Genomic DNA, 18,582 nt, shown 5'->3' with positions numbered 1-18,582 from the left:
TTCCTCTATGGCCTTTCTCTCTTTTTTTCTTTTTTTTGAAGACAGCCCTTCTCTTTTTTCTCCCTCCCTTTACTATCATCATTTTCATCCTTGGCCATCGACATTTGAAGTTGTGAATGTCTCCCTTTCATATTTGTTTTCTATGAATGTCTTCCTCTGGATCAATTTTTTTGTGTAAATATTCAAATCAGTATTTGTTGTGACAAACATGAGATTTTCATGCTTCTATAGTTTAGAATTGGTTTTTATTTTGTACCCTTTATAAGATTTGAAACCATGTTTAAAACTTGATTCATATATTTCTTCCCTTTTAATTCGTTATGCTCATGATTTGCTCAAGATTTTTTTCTCCTAAACATGCTGATTCTTCTTTGGGTTTTGCATTGACACTGGTGTTTTGGTTGAGGAAGAAGATGATTGGGAATTGAGAGTTTTTGGGCATTTTGGACCTTTTATAATTCTGATTAAATATGAAAAATAATCTATGCACATCTTGTTAATAACAAACCACACATATTGATGGTAATCATCTTGTCAATGGGTATCTAGTGCATGTTTAATTATTGCTAGGTATACATAAAATCGTAACCGATATGTTTAAAAGTCATAAGTTAGGTGTCTCTCTGTGTACTATATATATGCCCAATAATAATCAAAGCCAAAGAAGCGGATAATGTGTTTAACCAGCTGGGCTGCCAATAAAGAGGATAATTAAACGGATGCGTAATAATTAATCCATCATCCCAACCACCAACGATTATTCTCAATTTCCCCTTCTCAAGTTCAGGAAATTTACAGTGAAGTGAAATTTGTTGACGCTCTGGAAATGTGCTTAGTAATTATCATCAGGGGTTTGATTATGCATACCTTATCTCAGTCCAAAATTTACACCAATTTTTAGCCAAGCTAACTTTGCTCCAATAGCTTTCAATTTTCTGCCAGGTTCGATCTGACTTTTATAATACCCATCACTTCAGTAGACCAACATAAAATTCAAAAAAAATACTTTTAAAATTTCAATCAGAAAGATTTGCCTTTTAAGTGTTGTAAATAAGATTGATCTGAAATTTTGAAATTCAAAGGTATTTTTCTTTTTAGATTCTCCCTTTTTTTTGGTGAAATAGATTCTCCCTTTATTACAAGACAAGCAATATACCCAAAAAAATAAAACAATAAAAAGACAAAACAGAAGGAAAACAAGGATTTTTTTTTAACAATAGCTAGTCAACTCATATAGTATATTACGTTAAGTTGCCACCAGTTAGGCAGCTACAGTATTAATGTATAAAATGAAGACTTCCAAATTATGAATATAAAAGTTTAAATGGTAAATTTGAAATTTGATTTGTAAATAGGTCCCTTTTTTATTAATTTTTTACGAAATTTTTAAACACCTGATCACACAAAATATTTTCATTTTTAATTTCTTCAAAGTGTGCAGAGTTTATTTAGCTTTTAGAATGAGAAATATTAGAAAGTAAAATTATGAGGACTGTATATTTACGCTTCCGTAGGGAAAAACCTAACATTACTTTTTTATTAGGGACGACAATTAAGAAAACAACGCAGCATCAAACTAGAAGTACCATGTCACATTATATAAATTACAGAGACTAATGTAGTTCTTTTATCAAATCAGCATCGCTTATTGGAAATGACAATATTGCCTTATTCTACAAGAAAAGACTATGAGAATAACATCTTAAATATGAAATATCACACCACGAAAAGCCCTTTGATCGGAAGCATCCTTCCAATAAAAGCCTTTTATTCTTTCATATCAATCTCAGCCTTCGAAAGCACAAACCCTGGCTTCCTTATAAACCTTCCCAGGCCTACAATAATATTTCCTGGTTGGAGCACAATGACGATCTTCTGAGCATATACACAGACCTTCAAGAGCACACCCATCTCTGAATATCATTACACTTCCTTTTAATCCTAAAATCTGATCTGTCCATTTGCTAGAGAAAATCCCTTGTGGATCATACTTCCTCTTCACACTTAAGAACTTGTCCGCATTCGGATGCTTCTTAATCACTTCATGGAATGCTACATTCCTATTCTTTCCCCAGTGGGGTAACGCTCCGTATTTGAATAACCCCATCTGCTCAATCTCCTCAAAAATGTCCTCAAAAAGCCTAGGAACCAATGGGTTCTTGCTTTTATAGTATACGAAATCAAAATCCAGAGAATCCTCTGTTGTTCCCAGGTAAGCACTTGAAGCTTTGATGTAGCGCAAGAGGAGGCCCCCTTTAAGCTCTAAGGTACATAGCGCTTTTGGCTCTAATTCAACTAGCTTCTCCACATCTTTAATGAAGCTTGAAACCTTGGACAAGGGGACGGTGATGGATGTTTCGTGGAAAAAATAAAGTTTTAGTCTTGAATCGAAGGGGCATATGGTGCGCAGTCCGTCTTCTTTACTAAATAGGCATGATCCAGTTGTTTGCATGCGATTGTTTTGTCCAATCACGGGGTACCCAGTAAAGATTTTACCTATTTATGCATAAATTAAAGAAACTAATAAGTTGAGATGCTAGCGTTGGTTAAATCACCTATGGATGAAGAAAAAAATGTCCATGAGGTGTTTGTCAAAATGCGTAAGCAAAAAGTGAGAAAAGGAGTTAGTACCGTTGTTAGTCAAACCATAAGCCTCCGTGAAATCAGACCAAGTCACATTTACTGCGTCCACGCATTTTCCATTAGCGTCCCCTGTTGCTTCTTGAAGTTCCTCTGTTACAGAAAATTCAACTTCTCGTTAGTGTAGTTTCTGAAAAACATTTATACGATAAATAAAAACATGTCGACAAATGAAAGAATCCTGAGTATTAACATGATGATTAACCTGTGGCTCTGGTAGCAGCTAATTGAGCAGAGGGAGTGGCACGAAATTCGATGGAATCATAAAGACCATTTCCATTCTGACTAATGGGCACTCGATCATCAAGTCTGAACACGGCCATCTTTTGTGTAGGATACCACGACACATCACCAAACTCGTGCTCTTTCCCAAATCTAATCAATTCCTCTCCCAGATCTGAATAATTCTTCATCTCGTACGTGATTGATCGTTTAAACAAGGGTTGTAATTTTAACGTTACCTGCAAATTAAAAGCACCAATTACGTACATATGTATAAAAACCTCTATTTTGTTTTCAATTTTCTTCTGTTTGGGCTAAACTTTTCTAGACATAACTCAGGACATAAGGAAACCCAAGTTGTACTTATGTAACGTTTTTCCATGAGGCAAATATATGCCAAAAAATTAGGATTTCGTCATTTCTGCAAGTCCACCGTATTGAAATCTGCATCGGTCTAATGGATTTATTATGTTATTATTTGATGATAGCTATGTTTTTGTTAATTTTTCCAGTAAATGTAGAATAAATAGCTTGTGCTCATGCGTCGCACTGAAATAAATATTTATAAAGATAGACAAATAATATTGAGCCTATTAGCTTTAAACAATTTAAATTTGTATCTCTCACTCACTAAAGTAATCATTAAACAATAGATATAGAGCACAACTTTTTTGGTGAAAGACATGATATATGTACCATCAACGACAGAGATTAATTTTTTGTCATACCAAAAAGTAATAAGGTAAACACTTAAATCCTTGTAAATACTTATGGAGCGAATATCATGCTGATAAAAAAAATACGTATATAATCTTAGTGTTCAATTCATTAATATGAAAATATACAAAATATTATATTATTAAAAAAAATCATCAGGTGCTAATTGGAACGGTCTATTAATTATTAAATTATAAATAAAGACATACCTGAGAAACAACTCCTAAAACGCCAATGGCAACCTTGGCTGCATTGAGTTCTTCATCAGACTCAGATAGGCTCCTCACTTTGGCATACCCCTCTTTCGCCGTCGCCGGCGTCACAATCCTCATACCCACCACATATTCATGAACCGCACTTCCCTTTCCCCACAGTGAGCTGCCATGAGCCCCAGTGGCCACTACTCCCGCCACCGTCAGTCCCCAAAAATACGGCGTATGTGGCAACGCCAACCCATTCCTCGCGGCCTCGTTGATCAGGTCCCTCAGAAGGACTCCACTCTCTACCGTCATTCTTCTGTTTTTCACATCAACATTCACTACACGGTTGAGCTTGTTGGTGCTTATTATGATCCCGTCTTGGCCCCCAGGGCAAGCAACCTTGGGGATGCTGTGGGAATACCTGGTGGCTGCTTTCACTTTTGTGTTGGATTTTGATGCCGAAGCCACCATGGAAATGAGCTCTTTCTCGGTGGTTGGGTACAGTACTTGGGATGCTCGACAGATGCTCCGGTCAGGGAAGGCGCCGTAGGCGTTAGTGATGGTGCAGTCTTTGTTGCCAGAAATGCACCTAATGGGGTCAGGTGGAGGAGAAGAAAGAACCCCATTCATGAAAGCCAAGAAGAAGAAGAGAAGGGATTTAAGCATTTTCATAGTTGAAACTTGGCTTTCTGTATGTAAACTTTGGTCGTTGGTAAAGCATGCATGGCCCCTGCGAGATGTGTGTTATATATAGAGACATTTGGGACAATGGTACAGAAATGAGAGGGTACTGAAATTTGACTGCTAACATAAATATGCTATTAGTCAGAGTATGATGAACTCATCGTATCATAAATTATCAACGAATGACGATACAATAATTTTATTACAACTCATTATTAGGCATTTATGTGCGTGTATTATAGACTTACAGTATATAGTATATACGTATGAAGACTAAAAGCCAGCCCGTTCGCACGTCTATTTGCAAAGTTTTGTGAGTATAAATATAAATGAGCGTCAGAAGGATTAAGCACATAAATAATTTAATTTTGCTCCTCGCAAGATCGATGAAGTTTCCTTGAGGTGATATTTTTTCCACTCTGGAAAGGTATTTTTAATGATGCTTATATAGATGTGTGTGTCTAATAAAATTAAGAGATCGATCAATTCAACGCACATGCTAATGTCTTCTTTGGGAAACAAGAGTGAACCTCGGTTGTTGCCCGAAAAGACAATACAGACCGGAGTTTTGGGTTTTATTTTCTTCCTCTTTCTCCTTTTCTTATTTACCCTTAAATTAAAAAAAATGGAAAATTCATATTTAATATTTTTATAAACTGATTATTACAAACATAAATAAATAAATTTGAATTGCTAAAATCTTATCTATACAATTTATAACTGCAATACTGACAAAATAAAAAATTATTTTATAAAATGTTAAATTTGAATTGTCCATTTTTTGATCTAAAGATGGAGATAAAATACTGAGAAGAAACGTAGAAAGAAAAAGGAGAGGGCGGTCTGCGTTGGAAAAATGTGATGTAATTAATAGTAATGTGTAAAAAACTAAACAATAAACTAAACTTAAGCTTGACCAAAGGAAAAAAAACTAAACTTACAAGCAACAAGTTGGACTATTATCATTACTAATATTTTCCTCCAGATTATCCACCCTGGAAACATTACCCTCTTTTTTAGATCGATCCTATAGAAACCGTAACATACTTGTGCATGTAACGTAGAAACTTTGACAAACTACATAATTTATAAAAATAAAAAAAATTAATTATATGTAATATTGAAATTAAACATGGGCCTCTCTTGAATCTATCCTGTCTAAATACAAAATGATTATTTTATTTTTATTTATTAATTGAATGATTTGTTACGAAAATAGTAGTGTAATATAAATAAAAGAATAAAGAATTTTGAAATATAAATTCTGTTACTACAATTAAATTTAAACGACTCAAATTTAATTTAACATAGGATATCAATCTATTCAAAGGAGATGGCCTGCCTAGTTAGAAGTAATGCGCTATAGAGCCAGTAACTCATTTCCATATAAAAATATTTTTTATTATATAAAAGCTTTTGTCAGAAGTATTATTATTTTTCTAAATATTAGTATTTGCTTTAATATTTTTCACCGAATAAATGACCACCTCTAATCAATGAATTTAATTCATCAAGAATAATTTTAATTTTTGCAAAGTATTAAAAAATTAATTTCAAACTAAATTTTCAATCTTTATAAAGTTATTAATGCATGTCTTTATCATAAGGATTGGATAGCATTAAAAATTTTAACAGAATGCGTAATCGATGAGAAGTGCAATTCATTTTTTAAATTTCTTGCAATACACAGGACTTCACTGGTTTCAACAGTTTGAATAATAAATTCACATGTTCAAAATTTGATTTGAAATATATATATACACAATTTTCTCAAATTTTAATGCTTTTCAAAATCTTAGAAGAATTATAAAATTGGTAGGGTACGGTCATGCATTGTGACGCCGAATATGGAGAAATATGAGTTTGCACTTGGAGAACGTTCAAATTAAAAAGCCCCCCTCGCGATCTCATGGCATCCTCGCTGACGGCCATTCCATTCCGAACTTTCTTCCTTGATATCGTACGGAGACTGCCAAGCGCATCAGCAATTTCGTACAACCAATCACTACGGAGGAAGAAATATACAAAAGCCACTGAAAATCGGAGTTAATATAATTTTATTCGAATATAAAAATATTCATATGTAATTTTCTTCCAAAAGAAAATATTATTTAAATAAAAAATATTAATTAATAAGTAAATAGAACATTCATATATAAATCATATATTATCTAACATAACATAGTTAGTTTTTTCTTGTTTAGAGTCAAAACCACAATCATTTATAGTTTATTTCAAAAAAATAATCTCTTACTCGTAGCTAGGTTCAATGAACAAAAGGATTGGACATACTCATTAAGGAAACGAATTTGATCTTAGAGCATGCCATGACGCTTGAGGGAGGCATTTTCAAAGTTAAATGTTAAAACCACAATTATGGCGCCAAGTAGAACTGGCGTCAAGGATTAGTTTGTTGTCGTAAATTTGGAATATGAGTAAGTTGAACCCCTTTGTTAAAAATTTGTCAAAAAAAAAAATCCAATTCATATCCATTTAAGACTTTTAATAAATCAGTAATCAGCATCAATCCAATGACTGATTTATTAAGTTACTCGTTTGACCGAAAAACTCAAGTTTGGTTTTAATATCATACTAGGAATTAATCCGTTTAGCACAAGACAAGCATAATAATAATAATAATAATAATAATAATAATAATAATAATATATTATTATTATTATTATTATTATTATTATTATTATTATTATTGTTTTCAACCATGAAAAGACGCACGCACTAGAAGGAAATACAAGGTACCATTAAATAAAAAAACCGGAAAGATAAAAGACATTTTTAACTATAGTCAACTTTATACTACCTTTTATTTTTAATATAAGAATTTGACAGAGGATTGGATTTGATGTTAAATATAAAACCTTAAATTATTTTGTTTCCTAAATTTGTAATTTTTTTCTAAAATATCTTTATTGATTATTAAGGATTGTTAGGAAAAAAAATAGTTCCAAAGCACATGTTAATTGAGAAAAGTCAATACATATTTATTATAATTAATCAATTTAAGTAATTTTTTTAATTTTTTCAACTTAGTTATTTTAGTTATCTAAATTGTATATTAAGGATCGGAGATAATATTATATTAAGCTACTAGCAACAATTATTGTTATCAAACTTGTGAGTCCACCATCTAAGTTTAACGGTTTTACGTTTCTAACTTGCAAAATTGTGTCAACTTATTCTTAAACTCATGCTAGTTATAAATTCGGTTAAACTTGCAAGTTTACTCATCTAGTTTACTGTTTTTATGTTTTTAGTTTACAAAATTGTGTTATCTTGTTTTTAAACTCATACTAAATTTTTGGGTTTAATTATATTTAGTGACTTTATATATGAATTTCATAAAGATTTCTTTGTTAAATATAGTAAATTATGAATGCTGATGGATTTAATTTTAATTATTTGGATTGAAAATATATTTAAATGGAACTAGTGTCATTTTTATATTTTAATTATTTAATTATATACTTTTAATATCAATTTATCAATACACAAATTTTTATGAGTATCTATCTTATGAGTTTGACAACCTTGGCGACAATATTAATGTTCAACTTAATCAATGAAAAAATAATAGAAAAGGAATTTACAAAATTATTAAATTTCAAACCACGTCTGTTTCTTATGTTTTAACATGTTTTGATCCAAATAGTATCATATTTTTCTAGAAGTTTTTATTTAAAATTATAAAATATTTAGGTTTTTTTTATATCATTCTCCCTTAATAATTTGAATAATCTCATTTTTCTAGTTACATTTATATCTCATCAAATATGAAATACTACTTCTGATTCTTAATATAAGAATTTGTTTGATTTTTATTTTGATCATAAATATAAAATCCCAATCCATTTTATCTATCATATTTATCGATTTTTTTTAAGATAATCCTTTTAATAATAATAGTTCTAGGCAATAAATTTGATTAGTAAAAATGTTTTTTAAAAAATAATACCTACTTATTATAAATAATTAATTTAATTTTTTAATTCATTCAAATTAATTAACTGATTCTTATATTTAGAATAAGTGGTAGTATTTTGAAAAGTCAGCTCTGTAAGTGGTAGTATTTTGAAAAGTCAGCTATGTAGATAAATAAGCGATGAAAGCAACCGTCGCGGATCATCCATACAAGTTACATAACTAGATTTACTCAATTATTTTATTTCTGCCTTGAGTCACATGACTAGATGTCCTCATCAAATCATATCATCATTTTGACACGTTCCACTAACAATCTCAGTTTTCAAAATCACTGATCATATTATTAATATAATATATTATCATCCCTCCCTCCCATTTCTAAGAGCCGTCTGGGTTAAATTTAATTTTAAATATAACATCTTAATTTATTTTATCTTTCATGTATTTATTATAATTAATTAATCTATCTAATTTTTGATAATCTATCCAAATTAACTAGGTGACTTTTATATTAAGAACTAGAGAGAGTAATTTTTAAATGGATCTCTTTTGGGCAAAAAAAAAATGCATTGCAGTAAATTTTTTTTTTTAAGACCAGTGCATTATAATAAATAAGTTATAAATTAATTTATATAAACTGGATTAGGCTCACAGGTAGGCTAGGTCGTAGGTTTTGCTTGGGATCTAGCGCCGGACTTATCTCTCTCTCTATATGTGCGTGCGTGTGTGTGTTAGTACGAGTGTACGACACGCCATTGCATTCACATCATGGGTCAACACAAACGCTGAGAGCCATTGCCTGCAAAGTCCCTGCACGTAGCCAAACGAAAAACGAATTACGTGTAAGAGTCAAGGCCCCGTTAGGTACGCAAACTGATACAATGGTTTTTGAATTTCTAAACAATTAAATTTCATCAAATAGCTTGAATTCAATGTCCACACTAAGACCTTGCATGTGTGATACGCTATTTAATTGGGACTTTAATTTCACAAAGTACAAGCTTTAGCGATGTCGTCAGACTTTTCAATCCACGTGTTTTGAGACATTAAGCTTATGACTTATTTTCTCATGTAAATATATATATGTTCTCTAAATATACAAAATACATTCACATACGCAATGAGTATAAAGGATAAGGATTGTGAGTTAATCGATTCTCCCAATTCAATGTGCTACCACACCACCTTTGCATGCATTAATTCCCTTTGTATGTATATTTGTATGGCTTTTTATCGTCATCCATATCAATTCAAACTTTTAAAGCACACTTTTTAGGTTTATAAGCGAAAAAGAAAACAAAAAAAAATGTTTGCATTTTTTTGGGCTAAGAATTCTTTTTTGTTAGGAACATATTGGGCCTAGCCAGAACATCCATATTGGCCCGCTACCTGTTTGCAAAACGTGGGCTTGTATTCAAAGAAAACCACAGCCCTTAGTCTAGTCTTGGTTAATCCATAGAAAACCAAAATTCAAATTCTCGTTGAGAGATATATTCATATTTAATATCTGATAGTCTATACTTCGGAAAAACAAAGGAATGGCTTTTTGAGATGACTTTTATTTTAAAAAAATAATATTCATTTGTTTAGCAACGGGAACATATGACCTCGTTAATATGACACCCCATGTTATAACTCTTGTAATTAATTACAAAGCCCATCATATGTATGAGAAGAAACCAAAAAAGGGACACAATAATATCAATGTTCATAATAAACTGATTGCACAAGTTCTCATTCTTCAAGTGCTTGGAAAATTTGTAGAATTTATTTAGATACTAAAAGAAGTATATACTTTTGTGCGACTGCAATTTTTAGGAGTACTAAATTTAAGAAAAATCGCATCAAACTGTAAGTACCATGTCACATTACAGGCTACAGACAATTATATATATAGTTCTTTTTATTAAATTTACAACAATTATTATTAATGACAATATAATATTATTCCATGACAAAAGATAATAAAAAACGTAAACACCAAATATAAAATATCACACTATGAAAAGCCCTTCGATCTGAATTATTCTTCCGCTACAAGGTCTTTTTCAGATAAATCTCAGCCTTCAAAGCACAAACCCTGGCTTCCTTATAAACCTTCCCAAGCCTGCAATAATATTTTTTGGTTGGAGCACAATGACGATCCTCTGAACATATGCATAAGCCTTCGAGAGCACACCCATCTCTCATCATCGTCGCATCTTTTCTTAACCCTAAAATCTGATCTGTCCACTCATTCGAGAAAAGTCCTTGTGGATCATACTTTCTTTTCACAATTACAAATTTACTTGCATTTGGATACTTCTTGATCACTCCATTGAATGCTAAATTCCTGTTCTTTCCCCAGTGGGGCAACCCTCCATATTTAAACAACCCTATCTGCTCAATCTCCTCAAGAATGTCCTCAAACAGTCTAGGAGCCAGGGGGTCCTTGCTTCTGTAATATAAAAAATCAAAATCCACAGAATCTTTTGTTCTTCCCAAGTAAGCACTTGAAGCTTTGATATAGCGCAGGTGAAAGCCATCATAGAGATCTAATCCACACAGTGCTCGTGGCTCTAATTCAACTAGCTTCTTCACATCTTTGATGAAACTTGAAACATTAGACAAGGAGATGGTGAAGGCCGTTTCGTAAAAGAACGCAAGTTGGAATCTAGAATCCCAGGGGCATACGGTCAGCAACGCGTCTTCTTTACTATCTAGGCATGACCCAGATGATTGCAAGCGATTGTTTTGTCCAATCACTGGGTATCCAGTAAAGTTTGCGCCTATTTATGCATAAAGAAACTAATAAGTTCTGATATTAATGATGGTTAAATCAAGTATGGACGAAGGAAAAAAAATGCTCACAGCGTGTTTGTCAAAATGCGTAAGTGGAAAATTATAAAAAAGGAGCGAGTACGTACCGTTGTTAGTGAAGCCATAAGCAGATGCCTCAGCCGTCCTGATATCCAACTGTGCATCAAGGCATTTTCCTTTAGCGTCCCTTGTTGCTTCTTGAAGTTCCTCTGTTACAGAAAATTCCAACTTCTCCTTAGTTTAGTTTTCTGGAAAGACTTAAAAAAAATTTTATGTGTTATTAATTAAAAAGAACGAAAATTATTTATAAATAACCTGTGCCTCTGATAGTAGTTAATTGAGCAGAGGGAGCAGATCGAAGTGCGAGTAAATCAGAGAGACCATCTCCAGAGCGATTAATAGGCACTCGATCATCAATTCTGAACGCAGCCTTCTTTGTGAAGGATACCACGACAAATCACCAAACTCGTGCTCTTTCCCAAATCTAATCAATTCATCTCCCAAGTCTGCATCACTCTTCGTCACGTACGTAATTGCTCGCTTAAACATGGGCTCTAATTCGAAGGTGACCTGCAAATTAAAACCACCACCTCTTATATATAACTATATTTTTCTTAATTAAATTTAGTAAAATTGGAATAAAAAACTTATGCAACCGTTGGACAGAAAGAAATCTTCATATAAACATGAACAAATATTGTGCCAGTTAATTTTAAGGTAAAAAAAATTAAATTTATATCACTTGATAACTCAAGTAGTTAAGCACAATGGATGGAGCACAACTCAAGTAACTAATGTAAGAGAGATTGTTCATAATTATGAATTAAATAAGTAAGGAATTTGACCAAACAGAAAATCACATTTGTAAATTAATGGGATGGGAGACACACCTGAGAAACAACTCCGAGAACCCCCAGTGAAACCTTGGCTGCATTTAGTTCTTCATCGGACTCAGTCAGGCTCCTCACCTTCGCATACCCTTCTTCCGCCGTGGCCGGCGTCACAATCCTCATCGACACCACATACTCATGAACCGCACCGCCCTTTCCCCACAAAGAGCTGCCGTGAGCCCCCGTGGCCAACAGTCCCGCCACCGTCAGACCCCACCAATACGGCGTCTGTAACAATGCCAACCCATTCCTCGCCGCCTCATTGATCAGGTCCCTCACAAGGACTCCACTCTCTACCGTCATTCTTCTGTTTTCCACATCAACGTTCACGACACGGTTGAGCTTATTGGTGCTTATTATGATCCCGTCTTGGCCTCCAGGGCACGCAAGCTTGGGGATGCTGTGGGAATGCCTGGTGGCTGCTTTCATTTTTGTGTTGGATTTTGAAGCCGAAGCCACCACGGAAATAAGCTCTTTCTCGGTGGTAGGGTATAGTACTTTGGATGCTCGGCAAGGGATCCGGTCGTTGAAGGCGCCATAAGCGTTATTGATGATGCAGTTTGTGTTGTTGGAAGTGCATTTGACGGGGTCACTTGGAGGAGAAGAAAGAACCCCATTCATGAAAACAAAGAAGATGGTGAGAATGGATGTTTTGAGCATTTTCATGGTTGACTGAAACTTCACTTCACTGTGTATTACCTAGTGATAATGTGTGTCTATATATAAATTTTAGGGCGGGGGGCTTTTGGGCCTGAGAGAAATTTTGGAGCGCCTTGAAATTTGACTTTCAAATGTCAGCTATAAATTGTCAAAGAATGACGATGCCATAATATTTTGCCACTCATATTGATAGGTATATGTTTATATTTTATCGTACATTTGAACAATCAAAGCCAGCCCTTTTTTTAACCAGAAAAAGCCAGCTCGTTAACGTGTGGATTAGCAAAGTTTTATGAGTTCAGTCAAAGTATACGTTGTTTTTAAAATTCACATCAAATCTTAATTTAATTCTTTAAGCTTATAAAGTGAATTTTTTCAGTTTCTTAATATCATTTATCTAACTTCATTGAAAATATTGATTGAACAAAATTTAAATAGTTATTTCTGCAGTTAAATGTTAACAAAGTATGCTTAAATTTTTAAATACGAAAATAATTATATATTAAAAAATTAAAATTTTAAGCACGTTATATCTGTATTTAATTATAGACTCACCATTTAAATTTTGTTGATCACATTTCTTTGCTAACGCAAACATTTCTCACCATTTAAATTTTGTTGATCACATTTCTTTGCTAACGCAAACATTTGTTTCATTGTTTAATATCCGCGTATTTTCCACGCGTTTAGCCAAACATTGTTTTCACCCATTGTTTTTTTTATTTAGAAGATAATGTTATGATGCTTTCGTTTATGACCAGATCACTATTTATTGTACATTTTTTAACTTTGCGATGTTTGACTTTTTTGTTTCATCCAATTTAAAATACTTTTTTTCCAAAGCATAATTATTCTTTTATCAGGGGTAATTTTGTTTGAGGCATTATTAGATAATAAATATGAGTACCTCTTCTAATAAGAATTTAAATATTAATTCGTTACGACGTGAAGGACTAATCCCCTCTCCTTATCCAACTAGTTTGTCAACGTGAAATACTTTTAAAAGTTATCTATTTGTGGTAATGTGCCATCGTCGGTTCATTATTGGGCTTGTTTCTGGACCAGGGCTAATTTATTTATTTATTTATTTTTATGTGAAAGGCCTAATTGTATTTGGATGCAAACATGACCTTAAATAGCAGGAGGTGGGCATAAATTCACAATTGAATGGGTCAAACACATAATGAAGAAAAAATTAATTCTTCTGGTTCGGTATAGTTTTAATTTATTTGTAACTTCAAAGTAAAAAAAAAAAAAGATTATTTATAGCTTAGTCCCTGAGTTTTGACCACTATAAAATTTTTAATTAGGTCTTATATTAAGAAGAGGAAGAATATACATGAGATATAACCAGATACGCAATGAGTATAAAGGATAAGAATGAGTTGATAAGATAGCTTTACCCTAATCCCGTCATCCGTATCCATTCAAACGGATTGGGCTTGCATGGTTGCAACATACTGGGCCTATGCATATGGGGTTGTATCCAAGGAAGAGCCCATACCGCATTACCGATTACGGTTTCCGAAGTAGAAACGTCCGTTAATGCAATTCATTGGAACTAAGGGAAAGAGCACCGAGCTATAGGTACCATATCCCCTTACAGATTACAGACAATCATCTATATATATATATATATATATATTCTTCTCAGGACCCACGCACGACTGGGTTCGGCATAATCTGCGAGCCAGCTACAGAGGAGAGAAGGGGTAATGGAAGAGCCTTTTCATTGTTATCTGCTGGTTGATTTGGAGGAACCGTAACAACCTCGCTCATGAAAATGGCAATGGGGATACAGACAAAATTTATGACCATGCTACAGCAATTTTGAGATGCATGTATAACGCAGCTGGGAAGCTCAAAGGTGTCAATCTCAGTGGAAAAGAGACCGTGCGATGTTCAAATCCCAGTTCGGATGAAGTGGGGAGGACATACGTCCAGGTCGATGGTGCCTTCTCCTATACTTCCTCGACAGCAGCTTGCGGTGGGGTTATCATCGACCACAACCAGTGCATTAAAGAGGGCTTCAAGACCCGGCTAATCTCCGGTGATGTCCTAACTGCTGAACTTTGGGGATGTCTTTTTGGCCTAAAGAGAGAGTGGGATAGTGGCTTTAGAAACGTGATCCTTAGATCGGACTCCTCCGATGCCATTCGGTTACTTAAGGACCCTACGCCAGAGCTGAATGAAGACTGGGCTTTGATTGAAGAAATTAAGAATATGCTCAAGTGGAACTGGAGAGTGGAATGTCAACTCTTTGACAGAGACGACAACTGGATGGCAGACATGCTGGCCAAGCAGGCTCTAAACGACAACCCGGGGTTTATCATCCTGGGCCCTGATAGCGTCCAAATCATCTTGGACTCTAATGGCATAGGATAGTTTGCTTAACTTGTTTTGGTTTTGTTAGTTTTGCATTTCATTTCCTTTGTATTAAAAAAAAATCTATATATACATATCGTTATTTTATTAAACTAACATCAATTATGAGAAATAACACTCCATGACAAAAAAAAAAAAGACACATCAAAAATATAAAAGATCACATTATATAAAAGCACTTCGATTTGAACTATTTTTCCACTTGAAGACAAAGTCTCAGCCTTCGAAAGTACAAACTCTAGCTTTCTTGTAAATCCTCCCTGGCCTACAATAATATTTCTTGACTGGAGCACAATGACGATCTTCGGAGCATATGCATAAACCTTCAAGAGCACACCCATCCCTTAATATTACATCTTTACTTAATCCTAGAACGTGATCGGTCCACTCGTTAGAGAAAATGCCCTGGGGATCATACTTTTTTTTCACACTTAAAAATTTATTTGCATTTGGATACTTGTTGATCACTTCCTTGAATGCGAAATTCCTATTCTTTCCCCAGTGAGGTAACCCTCCATATTTGAGCAATCCAATCTGCTCAATCTCCTCAAAAATGTCCTCAAAAAGCCTAGGAGTCAGTGGGTCCTTGCTTCTGTAATATACAAAATCAAAATCCACAGAATCCTCTGTTTTTCCCAAGTAAGCACTTGAAGATTTGATATAGCGCAGGAGGATGCCGCCATTTAGCTCTATTCCACACAGTGCTTGCGGCTCTAATTCAACAAGCTTCTCCACATCTCTGATGAAGCTTGAAAGATTAGATAAGGAGATGCTGAAGGCTGTTTCGTAGAAGAACAAAAGCTGGAGTCTAGAATCCCAGGAGCAAATGGTGAGCAATGCGTCTTCTTTGCCATCTAGGCATGACCCAGATGATTGTATGCGATTGTTTTGTCCAATCACCGGGTATCCAGTAAAGATTGTACCTATTTATGAATAAAGAAACTAATAAGTTGCGATATTATTGCTGGTTGAAAATCATCTATGGACGAAGAAAAAAGTGTTCATAGTGTGTTCGTTAAAATGCGCAAGTGGAAAAATGAGTAAGAAGAACGAGAACCGTTGTTAGTCAAGCCAAAAGCAGATGTCTGCGCTGTCCTAGTGGCCGACTGTGCATCAAGGCATTTTCCATTAGCGTCCCTCGTTGCTTCTTGAAGCTCTTCTGTTACAGAAATTCCAACTTCAACTTAGTTTAGTTTCTGGAAAGACTAAAACATTTGCGTGTTTCATATCAACTGCTTCTAATTTGTGGGCAGTTGTGCTCTGTGCCTGACGTCGCTTGTAATTGTGAATGAAAAACCAGCTTCTTCCCTCACTTGAACTCAAGTATATATGTAGTTAAGAGAATAAAAAAGAAAGATATGTAGTGAACCTGTGGCTCTGGCAGAAGCTAATTGAATAGTCGGAGTGTGACGAAATCCAAGGGTATCATAGAGACCATGTCCAGGCTGATTAATGGGCACTCGATCATCAACTCTGTACAGTGCCTTCTTTTGTGTGGGTAACCATGTCACATCACCAAACTCGTGCTCTTTCCCAAATCTAATCACTTCCTCTCCCAAATCTGAATCATTCTTCATCACGTACGCAAGCGATCGCTTAAACAAGGGTTCTAACTGTAACGTTACCTGCAGATTAAAAGCGCCAAATGCATTAACCCCGGCGCAGTAATCTAGCCTAATCAAATTTTAGTTTAACTTAATTGGTATGATTTTACTGTTTCATAATATTATTGCGATGACATGAAGACGAATAAAGAGATACCTGAGAAACAACCCCAAGAACCCCAAGCGACACCTTGGCTGCATCAAGTTCTTCATCTGACTCATTCAGGCTCCTCGCCTTCGCATACCCTTCTTCCGCCGTCGCCGGCGTCACAATCCTCATGGACACCACATACTCATGAACCGCACTTCCCTTTCCCCACAGCGAGCTGCCGTGAGCCCCCGTCGCCAACAGTCCCGCCACCGTCAGTCCCCACCAGTACGGCGTATACGGCAACGCCAACCCATTCTTGGCCGCCTCATTGATCAGGTCTCTCAGAAGCACCCCACTCTCTACCGTCATCCTTCTGTTAACTACATCAACATTCACTACATGGTTGAGCTTGTTGGTGCTTATTATGATACCCTCATGGCCTCCGGGGCAAGCAAGCTTGGGCATGCTGTGGGAATATCTCGTCGCTGCTTTCACTTTTGTGTTGGATTTTGATGCTGAAGCCACCATGGAAATAAGCTCCTGCTCGGTGTTTGGGTACATTACTTGGGATGCTCTGCAAGTGCTCCGGTCGTTGAAGGCGCCATAAGAGTTAGTGATGACGCAGTTTGTGTTGTTGGCAGTGCACTTGACGGGGTCATCAGGGGGAGATGATACAACCCCATTCACGAAAACTAAGAGGAAGATGATGAGAATGGATGTTTTGAGCACTTTCATGGTTGATTGAAACTTCTCTGCAAGCTTGTTCTCTGCAGAAGTATTAGTGAATCATCCCAGTGATAATGTGCATATAAATGTGCAGATTCTAGAGCTAGGAGCTTTTGGACCAGAGAGAAAGTATAGGGAGCGTCGACATTTGACTTCAAACATCAACATGTCTTGGTCACAGTGCGACCTCGTCACATCTTAAATCATAAGTTATCAAAGAATGACAATGCCATAATATTTTACTACTCGCAGTGTTAGGTATATGTGCGTTCTATGTCAAGAATCAAAGCCAGCCCGTTCACACGTGGATTAGCAGAGTTTTACAATAAGCCCATATAATAAAGGAAGTGCAAGGCTGCCTGAATTGAAGAGGATAATTAAAGCGTACTTGAAATAAAAATCCGTCTCAACCACCGAAAGATCGATCAACAGAGTTACAGTGAAGTGAATTTTTTTTTTTTTTATGGCAAAACTCGAAGGAAACTTGCAGTTATTGTGTTCCTAGAGAATGCAATTGCATGATCGGTGATGGTCTCACTTCTACTTCTCTGCTAGACATGACTTCTAGCACCTCTACACACAAAGAAGTTATGAGATTACAATCTCCAGCGAGTTAATTTCTTGTTCCAGGCTTTGCCTTTCTTATTTACCGAGAAAAAAATAAAGACTTGGAATCAACTTATGATAGTAAAAACTCCCCGCGATCTCTTTTCCATTAAGCAAAATATTTACTTGCTTGTTTTAAATCCTGGTATTTTCCTATGGCGTTTAGCCAAACATTGCTTTCATAACATCTTTTTATTTATAAAAATATTGTTCTGATGCTTTCATTCTAATTTAGACCCTTCATTATATATATTCCTTACGGATTACAGCATTTGACTTGGATTAGTATGCAATCTCTGGATGACTTGGACTTTCAGTCATATTTGGGTTCTGTACTTCTTTCGCTGTTATTTCGTTCTGGTTATACATACAACTCATCAGAAATTTTTGTATAATGGATTTTAGATATCCGTGGTACG

General features: G+C 34.9%; 1 protein-coding gene and 1 pseudogene across 2 annotated transcripts; both read right to left on the bottom strand.

Annotated features, from left to right (window-relative positions):
- Positions 1–1,555: 1,555 nt before the first annotated feature.
- Positions 1,556–17,568, bottom strand: LOC114736178 (probable L-gulonolactone oxidase 6). Of its 2 annotated transcripts, XM_028923948.1 has the most exons (5): positions 16,898–17,568; positions 16,506–16,761; positions 2,846–3,028; positions 2,632–2,733; positions 1,556–2,496 (listed from the first exon to the last, which is right to left on the bottom strand). In XM_028923948.1, exons 1-5 carry the CDS (start codon positions 17,564–17,566, stop codon positions 1,787–1,789), a joined length of 1,920 nt encoding a protein of 639 aa, XP_028779781.1. In that variant the 5' UTR covers positions 17,567–17,568; the 3' UTR covers positions 1,556–1,786. The 2 variants fall into 2 exon arrangements, with proteins under 2 accessions (XP_028779781.1, XP_028779783.1); XM_028923950.1 differs by lacking the exons at positions 16,506–16,761; positions 16,898–17,568 and adding an exon at positions 3,789–4,413 and having other exon boundaries at positions 2,846–3,101.
- On the bottom strand, positions 10,437–12,768 carry LOC114736169 (probable L-gulonolactone oxidase 6; annotated as a pseudogene).
- Positions 17,569–18,582: the final 1,014 nt, after the last annotated feature.

The sequence above is a fragment of the Neltuma alba genome, unplaced genomic scaffold (genome assembly GCF_004799145.2).
Source record: "Neltuma alba isolate B1F8T4 unplaced genomic scaffold, ASM479914v2 tig00013316_pilon, whole genome shotgun sequence".
NCBI classification, from domain to species: Eukaryota; Viridiplantae; Streptophyta; class Magnoliopsida; order Fabales; family Fabaceae; genus Neltuma; species Neltuma alba.
Note: the sequence above shows the minus strand (reverse complement) of the source record. Positions and strands in the feature narration are given on the sequence as shown.